General features: G+C 58.7%; 4 protein-coding genes and 1 non-coding gene across 5 annotated transcripts; 4 read left to right on the top strand and 1 right to left on the bottom strand.

Annotated features, from left to right (window-relative positions):
* Positions 1 to 420: 420 nt before the first annotated feature.
* D7B24_006333 (uncharacterized protein) lies at positions 421 to 1,763 on the top strand (the record flags this gene model as incomplete). Its single annotated transcript, XM_028640465.1, has 2 exons — positions 421 to 1,194; positions 1,254 to 1,763. 2 exons carry the CDS (start codon positions 421 to 423, stop codon positions 1,761 to 1,763), a joined length of 1,284 nt encoding a protein of 427 aa, XP_028495333.1.
* A 4,091-nt stretch (positions 1,764 to 5,854) lies between these two features.
* Positions 5,855 to 6,581, top strand: D7B24_006332 (uncharacterized protein; the record flags this gene model as incomplete). The annotated part of the gene is made up of 2 exons (XM_028640464.1): positions 5,855 to 5,887; positions 6,411 to 6,581. 2 exons carry the CDS (start codon positions 5,855 to 5,857, stop codon positions 6,579 to 6,581), a joined length of 204 nt encoding a protein of 67 aa, XP_028495332.1.
* A 181-nt stretch (positions 6,582 to 6,762) lies between these two features.
* D7B24_006331 (uncharacterized protein) lies at positions 6,763 to 10,576 on the top strand (the record flags this gene model as incomplete). The annotated part of the gene is made up of 4 exons (XM_028640463.1): positions 6,763 to 6,964; positions 7,057 to 7,119; positions 7,256 to 8,095; positions 8,145 to 10,576. The coding sequence occupies 4 exons, from the start codon at positions 6,763 to 6,765 to the stop codon at positions 10,574 to 10,576; spliced, it is 3,537 nt and encodes a 1,178-aa protein (XP_028495331.1).
* Positions 10,577 to 11,110: 534 nt separating this feature from the next.
* Positions 11,111 to 14,176, bottom strand: D7B24_006330 (uncharacterized protein; the record flags this gene model as incomplete). The annotated part of the gene is made up of 1 exon (XM_028640462.1): positions 11,111 to 14,176. One exon carries the CDS (start codon positions 14,174 to 14,176, stop codon positions 11,111 to 11,113), a length of 3,066 nt encoding a protein of 1,021 aa, XP_028495330.1.
* Positions 14,177 to 15,492: 1,316 nt separating this feature from the next.
* Positions 15,493 to 15,576, top strand: D7B24_006329. Its single transcript has one exon. It is a non-coding gene; the product is annotated as a tRNA-Cys (tRNA).
* Positions 15,577 to 15,609: the final 33 nt, after the last annotated feature.

The following is a 15,609-nucleotide window of genomic DNA, read 5'->3' as shown; positions in this document are numbered from 1 at the left end:
TACAACCCTCCTGTGGCATCCTCATTCCAACAACCCCTGAGCGGCAGACCTCAACCCCTCCTTTGCTGCAGCGCTGCTGCATTGCGACGACACCCCCACACCTCGCAACTCCTGCAGACCACTTCACTCCTACATGGCCGGCCCCTCGCCTACGAGTTCCAGACCGTAACAATAGACCCTCTCGAACACCCCAAGGCGGCATAGCCTTGCGTCGTCCACGCCGCACCGATTTCGATTTTGATTTCGATTTTGATCCTGCATTTCCGCCTCGTCTCGACATAACCTGACGGTGTGTCGACTCTCCTGCGCCTCGACCTCGCCCCTCCACCCAACCCCTCCCCCGTGCGCGTGAGAGATCGCTGGCTCCTTCCTTCGACTGTCCGCGTCCTTCTGCCGAGCCGAGCAGACTCAGTGCTGAGCATGACTTCGTCCAACACCAACGGTCTCGAGACCGACCATGCAGATGTCCGATTCATTTCCTCCTCCTACGGCGGCACCGACCCGCACCAGTCTGCCATTCAGTTGATCTTGGCTGTGCGACCTGAGTGGGCTTCGGACGATTCCAAAATCGAGTTCGCCCGCTTTACGGACGGCATCACAAATACGCTGCTGAAGGCGGTCAACAAGAAAGAAGGCTGGACAAAAGAGCAAGTCGATGCTGAGGCTATTCTGCTGCGTGCCTACGGGTCAGGCACTGCTGTCCTCATTGACCGCGAGCGCGAAGCCCAGAACCATGAACTGCTGTCGAAGCATGGTCTCGCTCCTGAGCTCCTGGCGCGCTTCAACAACGGCATGCTGTACCGCTACATCAAGGGCAGCGTCACGTCCCCTGACGATCTGCGCAAGCCTGCTATCTACTGTGCTGTAGCGGGACGACTGGCCGAGTGGCACGCCACCGTACCTTGCATCCAGCAAGCCAAGCCCGCCTCCAACGGCGCGTCCCATCAGCAAGGCAACGGCAACGGCAACGGCACCAGTAACGGTAACGGCGCAGGTCACGAGGACCGTCAAATTGTCATCGACAATGTCGCGCCTGGTAAACCTCCCCCCAATGTTTGGACTGTCATGCAGAAGTGGATCTTTGCTCTGCCCGACACGACTGCCGAGCAAAAAGCAAGACAACGCACGCTTCAGGTGGAGCTAGATAGCCTAGTTGAACAGCTTAGCCAGCGTCCCGGACTGGGCGTCAATGGGGTAAGCTCAAACTCCATGTTGATGCGTGATCGCTCTGTAACTGAACCGTGTCCGTCTAGCTCGTCTTTGCTCACTGTGACCTCCTGAGCGGCAATGTGATCATTTTGCCCGGCCAGCCTGGCGATGTCGAGGGCGCAAAGTCGGTCACGTTCATCGACTACGAATACGCAACGCCCTCCCCGGCCGCATTTGACCTTGCGAACCACTTTGCCGAGTGGGGCGGTTTCGACTGCGACTGGAGCGTCATGCCGACTCGCGCACAGCGCCAGACGTTCATCACCAAGTACATCGAGAGCTACTTCGCCTCCCAGCAGAGCGAGGTCGACCGTGAGGCCGAGGTCACCAAGCTCATGGATGAGGTCGACCTCTTCCGCGGCGTCCCCGGCTTCTACTGGGGCATCTGGGCCTTGATCCAGGCCACCATCTCCGATATTGACTTTGATTACGCCTCCTACGCCGAGACGCGCCTGTCCGAGTACTGGGCTTGGAAGGCCGAGTCTGACGGCAGCAGGGCTGCCGCAGGTGCGGACAAGCCTCTGCGCGAGAAGCGATGGGAGCAGAACGAGTAGCCAGATTGCCCTTCTCTAGCCTCCCAGGTAGAGCATACCTCATCTGGATGGTGATGAGGCGCGTTTCTGAGCCTGGCTGATTTTCGATTCGACTTGTTCACAGAGGGGAAGGCAAAGGAGTTCCGGCACGAATTTTCTGGACATACCACCTCAACTGCGTCACAGAAAGAAATGGTTGGATGGGAGCGAAGCATGATATATCCACACGGGCCGGCGTCATTCAACATGAGCTCAGTAGAAGGGGGAAAGAGCTCCGGGGCGTTGCATTTTTTTTCTCTCCCATTCGTTCAGTCAAAAAGAGCGAGTCCCTCGTACATAATAATTACACACAATGTTATCCCAAGTCACTTGCTTGGACATTTGCATCAAACGCGCACTACCTCATCGGGCTTGACGCTGGGCAGGGCGGCGGGTGACTGCCGCAAGACCATGCATACACCTGAAGGGAGTGCACCTTGAGATCGAGGGGATGCGGGATCGGCGTACGTGACCCGATCTCGGCCCAGTCCAGAACGAGAACGCACTCCTCAGCTGGAGAGCTAAAAGCAAGGTACGTGTGCCTGAAGGATATCTTGGCCACGACGAAAAGACTGCGCCTGCAGGTGGCCTGTACGCAGGATCTCAGGGGATGTGCCGAAAGTCGGTGGAGCAAGTTGCAGGTACCATCGACACCCTCTCCCCTGGCATCAAGACGCCATGTGCGCTCGGGGCATCGACCGCCGGTTCGGTGGGAGACATTGGTGAGTGGTGCTTGTTGTGCCATGTCCCCTGACTCGAGGATGATACGCTGAGGGTGCTTTCAAGGTCTGACCGATACCCTGGGTTCGATGTTTGGTCCCCCTTGCGGCGAGGGTATCTAATGAGCATCAACCTAGCGCAGCTGGTGAGGCGATACAGAGCTTGACGAGGCTACATCAAACTGGTGAATGCATCATGAGATGCTTTGTCGCACAGAAGCAGCCTAATCTAGTGACTTCGACGAGGGCCATGCCCCCATGAGAACCAATATTGATCGCAAATGGAAGCCATCAGCCATCGCCCTCCAAACTCACCGCAAGGCTTCTTCGCAGGACAGCCATCTTTCCATAGCTGAGAGAGTGTTCGAAGAGCATGTAGCGACAGGCGACGATAATCATTGCCTTCAGCGAGGTCTTCGGGCTCCACGGCCACGGCCAGAGGCAAAGGCTTTGACAATGACACGATTCTTTTACTTTATTGATGAGTCCTCCTTGCGCTCTCGAATCCGGGAACAGGCAACGGCACGCATCATGCAAAGAATGGCAGGGAATGTCCCAAGTCCGCGACTGCTCCTTGCAGAACGAAGCATCAGAAGACCGAGGCTAGGCGATTCGCGTAGAGTGCAAGCTGGCAAGATGGTGCCTTTCCCGGCCAGGCGACCCATGACATACCGTGTCTCCAAACCCGGCCGGCCGGTTCCCTCAGGTGCTTGCGAATCGTGCGCTCCGCCGTGGTGACTTGTGGGTGGTGTGTTGTTCTACGCGGCCATGTGTACCCGCCAAAGGGGGGAGGGGGGGGGGGGGGTTCACAGCCACGCCGTTGGCGCAGCGGGTGACGATCAAATTGTTTTTCGGATATCCTCTGGGCACCGCAAGGGGAACCCTGTAGTAGCCCGTGGGCTTCTCGGATCAGCCCCATCGTAAGGTAGGGGCAGTATTGAAGAGCTGGCGATCGACGCCAGGCAGACGAAACACAATGACGGAGTTCGAGGAACCAGACCCTTCTACTCTCTTTTCTCGCGTCTGGGTCGGGAAGAGGCGGGGCTTGCAAGGCGGACGCGCGAAGAAGAACAAGCCCAGAGCGATTGAAATGCCCTGGTGAACAGGTGCAGTACTAGCTGGGTAGCTGCCGGCATTGGTCCTGCGGCCGGCAACGGCTCTGTTCGGCGAAATTTAGGATCAAGTAGACGAGTGTATCCCACCACCCGAGATAAGTCGAAACCCCTGCTGCATGTGAGGCGTTCGAATTGGAGCCTAGTGACGGGGCAGCGAAAGCGAGCTGGTGACGAGTGAGGGCCTTCTTCACCTTGCTTGCCAGTGCATGCATCCAAGAAGGAGGCCGCGCAGTGCCATTTCTACCATGGCTTTCTATTGTTGTCTTCGTTCTGATCCAAGGCTAGTTCCGGCCAGAAGGTGCCCATCCCATCAGCGGAACCATTGCCGACTCGGGTCACCGTCATGGGGTCGCATCCTCGGTAGCTGTTGCTACTGGCGTGAATGCTGTGCATAGAACTCAAGCATCGCCAATAAGCCCGCAGAGTGAGTCAGTGCAAACAGTGGAAGTGGAGGTGAAGGGGTCTTTTTGGGAGGGGGTGCCAGATGTGGTGCTCGGCGCCGACACGGCCGACACTCTGAGCCGGAGCAGACCCGCTAAAGTCAGGGCAACAGCTGTACTGAGTTGTGGAGCTGGATTGGGGCTGGGCTCAGACTAGAGCTGGGAAGATGGAGCTCGAGCTGGCACTGGAGCTGGAACTGAAGCTGGAGCTAGAGCTGCTGCAAGGAGGCACCTAGGCACATGAGAGTACCTACCTGCCTGACATTGCGCAGCGACAGGAGGCCTGAACATGACCAGGCCCCCCTCCACAAGAGAAGGCCAGGAAAGGGACATTGTTGCGAACGGAGCGGCAGAGGCCAAGGCGCTAGTGCTATCGTGCTCCAACCGGAGGCCCAAAGACGTCGAATTGGCTGATGTGTCACAGGCGGCAGGCGCACCGGAGCAATGGCGACTACGAGCAGGAGCAGAGTAGAAAACGAGGAAAAGCAGGGACCAGCCCCGTGTCGGAGGTTGGATGCGCCCGCCTGGCACAAGCAATGCCCTTGTCCTTCGAGTACCTACCTACCTACCTACCTAGGTACCATGTAGAGTCAACAAGAGGACTTTTCTCTCTCTCTCTCTCTCTCTCTCTCTCTCTCTCTCTCTCCGAAAGCACGCACTGTTGGCTACAACAAGGAGCCGCAAGAGTACCAAGGGAACGGGGCGGGCCAGCGGACTTGGAGACCATCGCCCGGCTATACACTTACCCACCTTTCGAAAAGAGGCTCGACGCGCTGGGGCAACGAGTGCTGACTTATGAACAATGCTTGACCCGACGGGAATAGTCCACCGGCGCACTCGCTGCTCGAGACCATCATCCCCCCCCAAGTAGGGCTGTTCAGCCGGCCCAAGTGGGAAGGTGCTTAGAGAGCAGCAACGGTGCCCATGAATTGTTTCGTCCAGATGTTTCTCCGCCCAGTGCGGCGTTCGGGGGTCAGATTGCAATGAGTACCGAGACAACTGGGTCGTGACAGAAAACGGGCTTGGTGCCCTGGGCAGCTGATGGTCCATGCGCTCTAGGTGGCGGGTCCCCACCAGTCCCGCGCCATCCGTTAGCGCACCATTGCCCTGCCGATAACGTGCTTTTTTCCTCTGTGTGTGGTACGTGCCAGCCTGCCATGAGGTGAGTGCGTGCCAGGGGTCTGTGATAAGATGCGGAGAAGTGTTGCACTCGAAATGAGGGCTAAGGCACCCTGGGCGCTTGTTGTAGTGGGAACGTACCTGGAAAGCTGGGGAGCAAGCTCGGAAGGTATCATCAACTTGGGTATCAATGAGTGTAGAAACCAAACAGCCAGAGGGTGAGCAAGAGACAGGGAAGAGAGGGGGTGACAGTGATGGGAGGGGGGGGGGGGCAACATTACTGTGCATGGGTCCCTACCTTACCTTCAGGTACACTGCCTTACGTTTGTCCCACTTCAACCTGGCCGAGGCAAGGCGCCTGCCCGTCTTGCCCTTGTGGAAGATTGTGAGCTTTCATGGTGCCAGGTGGCTGGAAAGCAGCGTGAGGGGGAAACACAATAGAGAGTGGGCGGAGAGTCGACGGGGGGGTGCAAATAGGGCGCAAAGTAATCACAAGCTCCACCCCAATCTGCCGACTGCCCCACTTTCCCCGATGACCCCATCGTCCATTCTTCCCTCCTCATGTCAAATGTCAAGGGTCCGTTTCGTTCGACCTGGGAACCTTGGGACATCAGAAGACCTCATGCTGGTCGCCAGTCTGCGCGCTTTGCATATCTGCCCGTCCCGTCGACCAGTCAAACATGCGGCTTGTAGCCGTTGACTGGAAGTCGGAGGTACCCCATTGTACCTTACCTGAGCTGAGGTGGGCGGGCCGTACTGAGCGGGCACGGCTTGTCAATCACGGTGCTTGCTTCCTCGTTCATTCCTTCCTTTGCTTGGCCCGCCATGCGGTCCATCCCATCTTGACATTGCGCTGCCTGTCCTGTGGTAGGAAGGTACAGACGGCTGTTCTTTCCCCAGCCCAGCAACGCTGCTGCTGCTGCTGCTGCAGTACCGTACCGTGCCTTTCCCTCTCGCCACAGGTACACGCTCTCGTTGCAGTTCCCCAGTCCCTCATATCCCATCCAAGCCCAAACAGGGAGGAGGTGCTGGCGCCGAGCACTCTCGCAATATCAACCATTGCATCTCGTCCTTCGGCCTACTTGCCGCCCGCCAGTGCGACCCTGTTTGCTTGTCTCCTTTTTGCCGCTGCGCCTGTCTGCCAGCGTTCAGGACGCCATTCCCCTCGACGCGAATCCTCGCGTGGGAACCCTTGTCAGGACCACGGAGGAACCACCGAGGATACTCATGAGGTAGGTCGCCGTGATCCAAGTCATCCTCCTCAATGACCCCACGTCGCCCGACTTTGCTTCTGTTCTCATCTTCATCACCATCCTCGCCCCCGGCCTCGCTATCGCCCCCGTCCTCGACCTCGACCTCGACCTCGACCTCGACCTCGAGCTTGATCTCCCTAGGCACCTGATATGAGACACACGCACACAACCAGGAGAGAAAGAAAACCCAACGATGCCTCGGGTTACAGCTGCCTTCAGCCATTGATGACCCTACCAGCACGAACCGGCACCCGCTTCCAGGCATCTGGACAGCAGACAAATAACACAGCAGCAGTAGCAGCAACAACAGCAACGGCGGCGGCGGCGGCAGCGGCATGGCGACTGAGGGGTCTCGTCACACCGCTCAGCGCCCAGTTGCCCTCGACGATGCCGTTCAGCAGCTCCTCCATCAACAGGCCGAGATTCAAGCCAAACTCGCAGATCTCCTACCCGCCACCTACCGTCACAATGTGAAGCTTGAGCTCTCCATGCTCCGACACAAGCTGCGAGCTCTCCATGCCTATGTACATCACCACGGTAAGCACGCCAAAGACCTCGAGAAAGCCGCCTTAGCCGCATCGTCCACCTCAGTGAGCTTGACCTGACTCGCCTTTTTTTTCTCACACCAGAGCAACTACCTGTCGCCCCTGTTCTTTGCGAGGCCGAGGAAGCAAGATCACTGCAGTATCGCTGTGAGTGCATCGAGGCCGCCATTTTGGACCAAGGTACAACCCACTTGCCCTCACAAATTTCTCCGTTTGCTGCACGGTATCGGCTGTGCGACATCGGCTTTACCTACCATTCCCTCCTAACACACCCACCATCTAGGTCTGAATCTCACCAACCCCACGTTCATTGATGCCCTCAAGCGGCCTGTCGAACACCTTGCCCCAGTCGGCTATGCCGCCTGGCTCGACCAAAACCTTGCGCGGTATGACCCAGTCTTCCGCACCTGGTCCATGAGAGCCGCCGCACCAAGCCCGTCCTCCTTGAACTTCACATCGTTCAAATGTTGGGATGAGGACTGCCCTCATTACATCTACGGGTTCTCCAGGAAGGATGATCGGAATGCTCACGCCAGAGGGCATGACATGGCCAAGCACCGGGACTCGGGGCTCTCCATCGGCGGTCCGGCGTCCCTCCCCTTCTCCGGTCTCCCAGCCGCCCCTAACCCTTCGACGTATGAGCAACCGGGCAACAGGGCCCAACCCCAAACAATGCAGCAGCTCCCTAGGCCGCATCCCGCTCACACGCTACCCCCAATAGCAACTTCATTACTGCCAAGAGACCGATCCGACTCTCTCAGTACTCGACCAGGCTCTAGCGACCTTCCAGGGTCAGCAAGGCAAGCAATCTACGCCGATCTCGACTCCCACTTGCCACCTCTGGCGCGAAGTCGGGTTGGCCAACCTCGACTGCAATCTATCGGCGAACTAAAGCTGGACCCGGATGCAGGATCATGCTTACAATGCCGAATACTGCATCAGTCTGTAGGTCTCCACGGGCACTGCGTCCCCCCGTTTTCACAGGCTCACAATTCCCAGTGCGACGCCGTCGACCCTTGTTCTCATTGTGCAAAACAACTCCAACAGCCTGGCAATGATGGTCACAAGCTTTTGGGGTGCCATCGCGGCCCCCTTGAGAATGTCTCGGATCTGCTTCTTGCAGGTAAGTCCTGTTGAATACGCAGTCGCCTTCTTCTTCTTACACTTTCCAGCTCCTGCGACGCCAAGGCAGATGCAAACGCCTTTGACCTCGCCGCTCGCTCAGCGCCGAAATATCAATGACCACCTCGAAAATACGTATTCGATATCTGCTGCAACGCTTGTTGACCTCAGAGCAAATCTCGACTTCGATGATGGGTTTTGGTCAGCGGAGGAGCTGGCCAGCGTGTCGTCACACAACTCCAATCTGGCACACTACTCGAGAGAATCGACAAGCCGACCACCGCCTATTCTGGCCATACTATTTGCTAGCTGGAACACAGACAACACTGCGTACAACCTCATGCACTTCTTGAAAGCCACCGGACAACTATCTGCTAGCAGAGAGGCGGAGAAGACGGCATATCCAGCGCTTTACCGCGCGAAGCTGCTCTTGCGTGAAGCTGTGTTTTGGAATTTGCAACAGCAATCGCCATCTATACACCTGCGTGGTGGCTCCAGAATCCCGCATCAAGTCCCGGAGGACGTTGATTACGATGGCCACTATAAGCTCTTGTATGATTGCTTAACGCAGTTCTTACAGGCCTTCGAAGCCGCGGCATTACACAGACAGAGGTTTGACTTCAAAGCGTCGCTTGCCATGTTTATGTCTGTCTGCCTGTTCAGTGCCATCCGAACCATTTTTGCCGACACACTTACGACTTTACCACGACGCCATGCTTTGCCACAACAAGGGTTGAAACAGGAGGTGTCTTTCGCGGGCCTGTCTCAAATCGACAGCGTTTACAAACTCCTGATTATCAGCTGCAAGTCGATGGGTGCTACACCTTTTGATGACCCAACTATTCCAGAAATCGAATCGTGCAGCGCCGCCTTTCGGTTACTGGAAACGATCATCCAGAGACACCAGTGGGCCGCTCAAGGTGTCTGGTCTTGCTGTGACTTCCTATCCCGGCTGGGCAGTGGTGCAGTCGAAGGCAATACGACGTACGTTGGATTTCTCAAACCCACAACGTGGCCATACAGTGATCGCTTTGCTGTTCCCGCGCCGAGTGCGAGGCCCATGGATGAACCCCAGACGCCCTTGTCCAATTCTCGAAGCACGGGCGAGCCTTGGAACCCGAGCATCCAGATCTTGCCCGATCGAGACTCATTCATGCCCCAAACTAGTGTCGATCACCTGGTATCGCCCATTGGTTATGACCACACCAGCCGGAGACAGAATGCGAACAAGAGCCCCCCCTTCCAACGGCAGGGGTCTTCGCGGCCATCAGACCTGCCAACGCTGCATAGTCGGGGGAGGGTATCTTATCAACGGACACCTCTACGGAGGGTCTACTGCAGCAAATGCAACGAATATCCCGAAGGCTTTAGGGGCGAACATGAGTTGCGAAGGCACACCGATGCGAAACATGCCGCCATGGTCAAACGATGGGTCTGTGCAGAGCCTGACGGCTACACATCTCCCGTGCCGAAACCCGTTGTGCCGCTGGCGAAATGCAAGGCATGCGTTACGCAGAAGAGGTATGGCGCATACTACAACGCGGCGGCACACCTTCGTCGTGCCCACTTCAATCCTCACAGGGGCGGTAAGGCTAGCGGCGATTGGCCACCGATGACGATATTAAAAGACTGGATGAAAGAAATCCGGCAGTCAGTGGATGTACAGGAGGACCAACAAGACGACTCCAGCGGCGACGAAGGCGAGGGCGAAAGTGAGTATAAGCCGCACAATGACTACGACATTCGAAGTCGGGTTGAGTCGCCAACACTCTCTGTCCCGCCGTTGGCTCCGGCACCGGCACGGGGGCTGATGCCAGCGCCTCCATCGTCCTTGGAGGTTTTAGAGCCCATGCAGCAGGGCAACACATCCGCCCGGCCTTTTGAGAACAGGACGAGATGTCCACACCCCGACTGCGGCAAGGTATTCAAAGACTTGGCAGCACACATGCTTACACACCAAGAGGAACGACCCGAGAAGTGTCCTATCGACACGTGCGAGTATCACACAAAAGGTTTTGCGCGAAAGTACGACAAGAACCGACATGCTTTGACACACTACAAAGGAACGATGATCTGTCCATTTTGTCCCGGGATCGGTTCGGCGTTTGAAAAGGCTTTCAATCGGGCTGATGTCTTCAAAAGACACCTGACGTCTGTACACAACGTCGAGCAGACACCGCCCAACAGCCGAAAGTTTGTCGCCAGTGGTCCAGGCCCCAGCGCTACAGTCAAAGAGGGAGCCCGGTGCTCCATCTGCCATGCTGAATTTAACACGGCCCAGGATTTCTACGAGCATCTCGATGACTGTGTACTAAATGTCATCGTGCCGGCGACAACGCCGTCCATGCGCACAGGCTCATCTTTGGCTGAGAATACTGGCACTGTTTCGATGCACGAAGAAAGAGATTCGGAAATGGAGGACGAACGGAAGCCTCCCGCAACGATGTTGATACCAGAAGGTGTGAATTATGGGGGGCCGTGAATATCGTAGGCGGAGACAATGTAGTGTAGAGGCGCGAGAGTCACTGAGGGAGCAAGTGCGCAACTATGATACCACATACCAAGATGTTGTTTACGACCATTCGAGATGGACACGGCCATCCATGCTAAGTACAGGGATATTTGAAGAACTGTGACTGTGATGACTCAAACCAGAGACGCTGTGCATGTTCTCTCGATAGAGTTGTCTGCAATACTCATGAAAGGGCGTGGCGTGGGGGCCACCCCTTCTCGTCCATTATGGCATAGAGGCAACTACTACTACCTGTGTGTGATATTGTGATGGGACCAAGGAAAACTCGAGATGGAGTGATGACAATGAGATGGCCAATGGACGGAGAAATTTGATCCGCCACTGCCTCGACTTGCTTACTAGGCCTCCTCCTCGATGGCAGCCACCTCTCTACCTGACCGAATCCCAGCCTGTACGAATGCATCGCCCCCACCCCTCCTCCTTACATGGCCTACAGCTGGCCGAGCGACAAAGGGGGAAAAAAACAAGAGATCTGGGTACTTCCTACACGTCGACCTTCAGGGGGATGAAGCCCGTGCCGACCTTTGGCTTCCTCGCGTAACCGTTGAGCATCCTCCAGCCGGCGCCGCAGAGCCGTCCCTCCTCGACAATGGCCGACACGCCCTCGAGGCACTTGCCTGCCTCGGTCATGACGCTGCCGGCCGTGACCGTGTCGGCGAGGCGCAGCTCACCGGCGACCTTTTCCATCTCGCACCGCAGCAGCCAGCGCTCCCAGCTCCAGCCGCCGGCGACGCCCGTCAGGGCCGCCACGGCGTCGGTGCTGCCCGTCACCATGGCCTCCAGCGTGACCGTCTTGCCGCCCGCGGCGGCGGCGCCCGGCAGGGCCGGCAGGGGCTTGCCCGGCGGGCGGCCGCCGATGGGCAGACAGAGCCAGGCGCGGCGCGTCTCCTGGAAGCCGGCGCGCGCGAGGCGCGCGAGCCACATCCTCGTGGGCGCCGGGTCGTAGCCGAGGGTCTTGAGAGTGAAGCCGAATTCGACGCTCTTAGCGAGGCCCAGTGGGCCTGCGTTCATGAGGTCCGAGTCGAGGAGGGAGAAGTCGAGGTAGCCGCCGGGCTTGAGGACGCGCATGCACTCGCGCAGGCACCCTTCCCACTCGTCCTCGCCGTTGCCGCCGACAAACTTGAGGAGCGAGTGCAGCTCGCGCGCCGACACGAGGTCGAACTGGGCGTCTGCAAAGGGCAGACGCGTCAGGCGCTCGACGGCGACCTGGCGGTGGTTGGGTGGACCGCGAATGTTCGAGTTGGACAGCTGGCGGACGGCCTTTGTGGTGACGGTGTAGATCTTGGTGTTGGGGTACTGGAGGGCGCAGTGCCATGCCCAGTCGCACGTGGCCTGGCCGCCGAGGTCGAGGATGCGAGCTCGGTCGCGAGCGACGCCGTCGGGGCCCGGCGCCATGCGAGAGAGACGCGCGAGGCGCTTCGCGACGGGCGCGGAGATGAGGCGACCACCGTTGAGGTAGCGCGTGGCGGCCACGTGCCAGTTGGACATGGACGTCTGGCTCATGGCCTCCTGCTCCTTCTCACGCTTGAGCTTCTCAGGGTCGTCGATGAGAACATCATCGCCGCGGGCGACGTTGGCGCTCAGTCGCTTCTTGGCCGACTGCGGCATGACGCTCAGTTGATACTTGCCGAGGAGCTGGTTGCGGTGGTACTCGCGGCGGCACACGCGCTGGGCCTGGAGGACCTCGAAGCGCGGCAGCTGGTGGACAAAGGCATCGAGGTGGCCTCTCTGGATGATGTAGTCCTGGAAGGCGCGGTAGTAGGCCGATTCCTGTCGCAAGAGCTTGGAGGGAAGCGAGCGCGGCACGTTGGTCAGCGAGACGAGGGTGGAGAACCGGACCGTCTTCTTCTTGGGAAGCTCGGCGGATGCGGGCTCAGAAGCCTTGACCACCAAGTCGCCAGACTCCTCTGCAGCCTCGGGGATAGTCTCAAGGCCTTGGTCTTGCTGTTCGCTGTCCTCTGTGTCCACGTCTACGGCTTTGAGATAGGCTCGTTGTGCCATGAGCCAGATGCCAGTGCGGTCAAGGTTCGACAGAGCTACCTCTTCCTGCTTGCGAGCGTACTCCGGGTCGTACGTGGTGACAATCTCGGTCGCGGCTTCGTCGACTCCAGGAGAGACGGGATCCGCAGGCGTAGATGAGCCGGATGCAATGGTGGGAACGACGGGCCTGGCGGTGGGCATGTCGTCCTCCATGTCATCTTCCGCCACCTCAATGATGCGCTCGACAGGAGAGGATGGAATGGCGATGCTGCGGTAAAACTGCTCTGCCATGCTGCTGGCCGCCGCCGCCGCCGCCGGCTGGCGGACCGGCAGGCTGGGAAGGGCGGGAACGGGGGGCACCGAGGCGTCCACGTTCCAGGGGCAGCGGTAGAACTGCTCTGCGGTGGTGGAGGTGGGCGGGACCATGTCCTCGGGGGTTCGGCTGGGCATGTGCCAGGTGGTCCTCGTGCGCGGGGAGAGACCAGAGAAGAACCCGCCGGGTGAGGGGATCTCGAGCTTGGAAAGATCAGCCAGAGACCGCCGTTGGGAGCCGGGCGTCATCTCGCCTGAGCGGGGGGCGGACGCTCGGATGTTGGTGAAGATGCGGAGGTTCTGCTGGCGCATCTCGCGAACAGGCTCCTGGGGGATCTCGAGGACCTGTTCCTGGTGCTCGTGGTGCCCGTCGACGCTGTCGTTATCCCCCGACAGCGCCTGCAGGGTTGCCAAAGCGCCTGGCTGGAGCTGCACTCCAGACCAGTCTTCGGCCTTGTCGCCGTCGTCGTTGCCGATGACGGGGGTGGGGGGCGCCGACATCTGGGCCAGCTGCTCCGAAGTCAGGCTGCCGTCTAAGCTGCCGTCGAGGGAGGGAGGGGCGGAGATGGTGGGGATCTCCTGGACCTGGCGGGCTTGCATGAAGGAGAAGACCTCGGGCGACATCTCGACGCGCGTCGGGGGTGTCGGCGGCACGGGGGAGATGAGCTTGTTCTTGAGCGAGCGCGCGGACCTGTCGTCGGTTGTGTTGATGCGCGCCGCGGGGATGACCAAGGGGGGCAACGCCTTGCGGGCGGTCATGGCCGTCTGGACTTGGTTGGCGGCGTCGGCGGCGGTGTTCCTTCGGCGGACAGACGACTTCCTCGAGGGCATGCGGCGCAGGCGCTGCTCCTCGTCGTCGCTGATGCCGTAGAGATCGTCAAACTCGGTGATGTCTGTCATGACGCTGGCTCGGTGGTTCCACGGGTTCGAGGTGGTCGTCGGGGACAGAGGCTCCTCGACCGAGTCGTTGGAGGGAGATGATGGGAGGATGGGGGCCGACATGAAGTGGAAGCCCCTAGGCGTGGGAAAGTGGTCGCTCATGGGGGAGAGCCAGGCCTCGATCTGGACGTTGGCGGGGGGTTGAAGCTTGCGGCCGTCGCGTTGTCGTTGGTTCTGGCGCCGCTGGAGCTGGTGCCATTGCTGACCGTCCTCGTTCTCCTCCTCGATTATAGTATTAAGCAACCTCCCTGGCCTTCGACCCTGCGAGGGCGAAGGAGGCTGATATGTGGATGTGGGCAGGAGTACCAGCTCTGCCATGGTTGCGTCGGGCTGTGTGTTGGTGGATGCGGTCTGGGACGCTGATGGTCCGGGAAGCTGATGCTCCGAGAAGCTGGTGCTCCGGGAAGCTGGTGCTCTGGGAAGCTGGTGCAAAACAAGACGACGATGCCTACCCGAGTGTCGATTGGCTGGAAGTGATCGTGTAAATATAGGTGTAGGATGAAGAAGAAGGCGCAGCAGCAAGAGACGCGCAGCGTCAGCCGGCTGCTCGGATGAAGAAGGAGGAAGCGCGGTATCGAATGGGAAACAACAGGGCCTTTGATGAACGACAGGCTGCCTCGGTCAACGAAGCTTTCTATGAAGTTGATTTTTGGCACGAAGAGAAGCTCAACTCGGAGAGTATGGCTGAAAGAAAAACAAAAGCACAGAGTGAACGAGAAGGAAGGTCAGGTCGATCATCGGGTCCTCCAGGGAAAGGCTGAAGGGGGGCGGGGACGACGGAGCGTCTTATTGAAGCAGAGGTTCGCTCTCGAGCGAGCATGGTGAGCGGCTAGATGGACAGCAAGCGGCTGCATGATGGCGGCTGCATGATGCAGCGCGAGCGGGAAAGGCCTGGCAGCTGGTGGTGCCTTGGTGTGTTCCTTGCGTGTGACAAGCCAAGCGGCGGGTGGGCGCGGGCACACGATGGGCCTTCTTTCCTGGCCCTCTTCGAGACATCCACGTCGGCGTCACAGAGCCCATTCTCAGCGCGTCAAACCAATGAGGACGGCAAACGGCTGCATGTCATCTGCTGGGACGACGAGCATCGGGCCAGTCAAGGTCGTGAGATGGCCTGGATGGCGCGCGCATAACGACATGGAGGTGTGGTGGAGGGTCAGGAAAGCAGGAAAGGGCAGAAGAGTCCGGATCGGGCAATGAGGAGGGGTCGACTCGTGTGGCTCACCGGCCAATGAGGGCGACGCGTCCCTCGTCCGGCGCTTAACTCGATCCAGCCCGTGCCATTGGTGCGCTCTGCCTCTTTCTGCCCCGCTCTGCCTCTTTCTGCCCCGCTCTGCATCGCTCATCGCTCTGCATCGCTCTGCATCGCTCGCCATGCGCGCTGCTCCACCGTGTCTGGGGGCTGGGTCTTCGGCGGGAGTTCAGCCCCCAACTGTGGCTGACTGTGGGACACGGAGGGAGAAGGCATCGTCTCCATTGAGGCTTATAACCATTGGTTATACATATATACGCACACCCGACATGTTCCACTTGATACATCGTGTATGAAATAGGCGGTATGCATCTGCAAAGACTGCTTGATGGAGCCGAAGGCCACGTTGCAATAAATACTTTTTTCTCCAACCTCGTCCTTCATAGGACCGGTAGCTCAGGGGTAGAGCGTGCGATTGCAGTATTGCAACATTATCGCAATGTCAGTGGTTCAAATCCGCTTCGGTCCTATCTCTTTTGGCCTTCTTGTTCCCTCTTTTTCT

The sequence above is a fragment of the Verticillium nonalfalfae genome, assembly GCF_003724135.2.
Source record: "Verticillium nonalfalfae strain VnAa140/NRRL 66861 chromosome Unknown scaffold_44, whole genome shotgun sequence".
Classification (NCBI taxonomy): Eukaryota; Fungi; Ascomycota; class Sordariomycetes; order Glomerellales; family Plectosphaerellaceae; genus Verticillium; species Verticillium nonalfalfae.
This window is presented reverse-complemented; position numbering and strand designations above follow the sequence as displayed.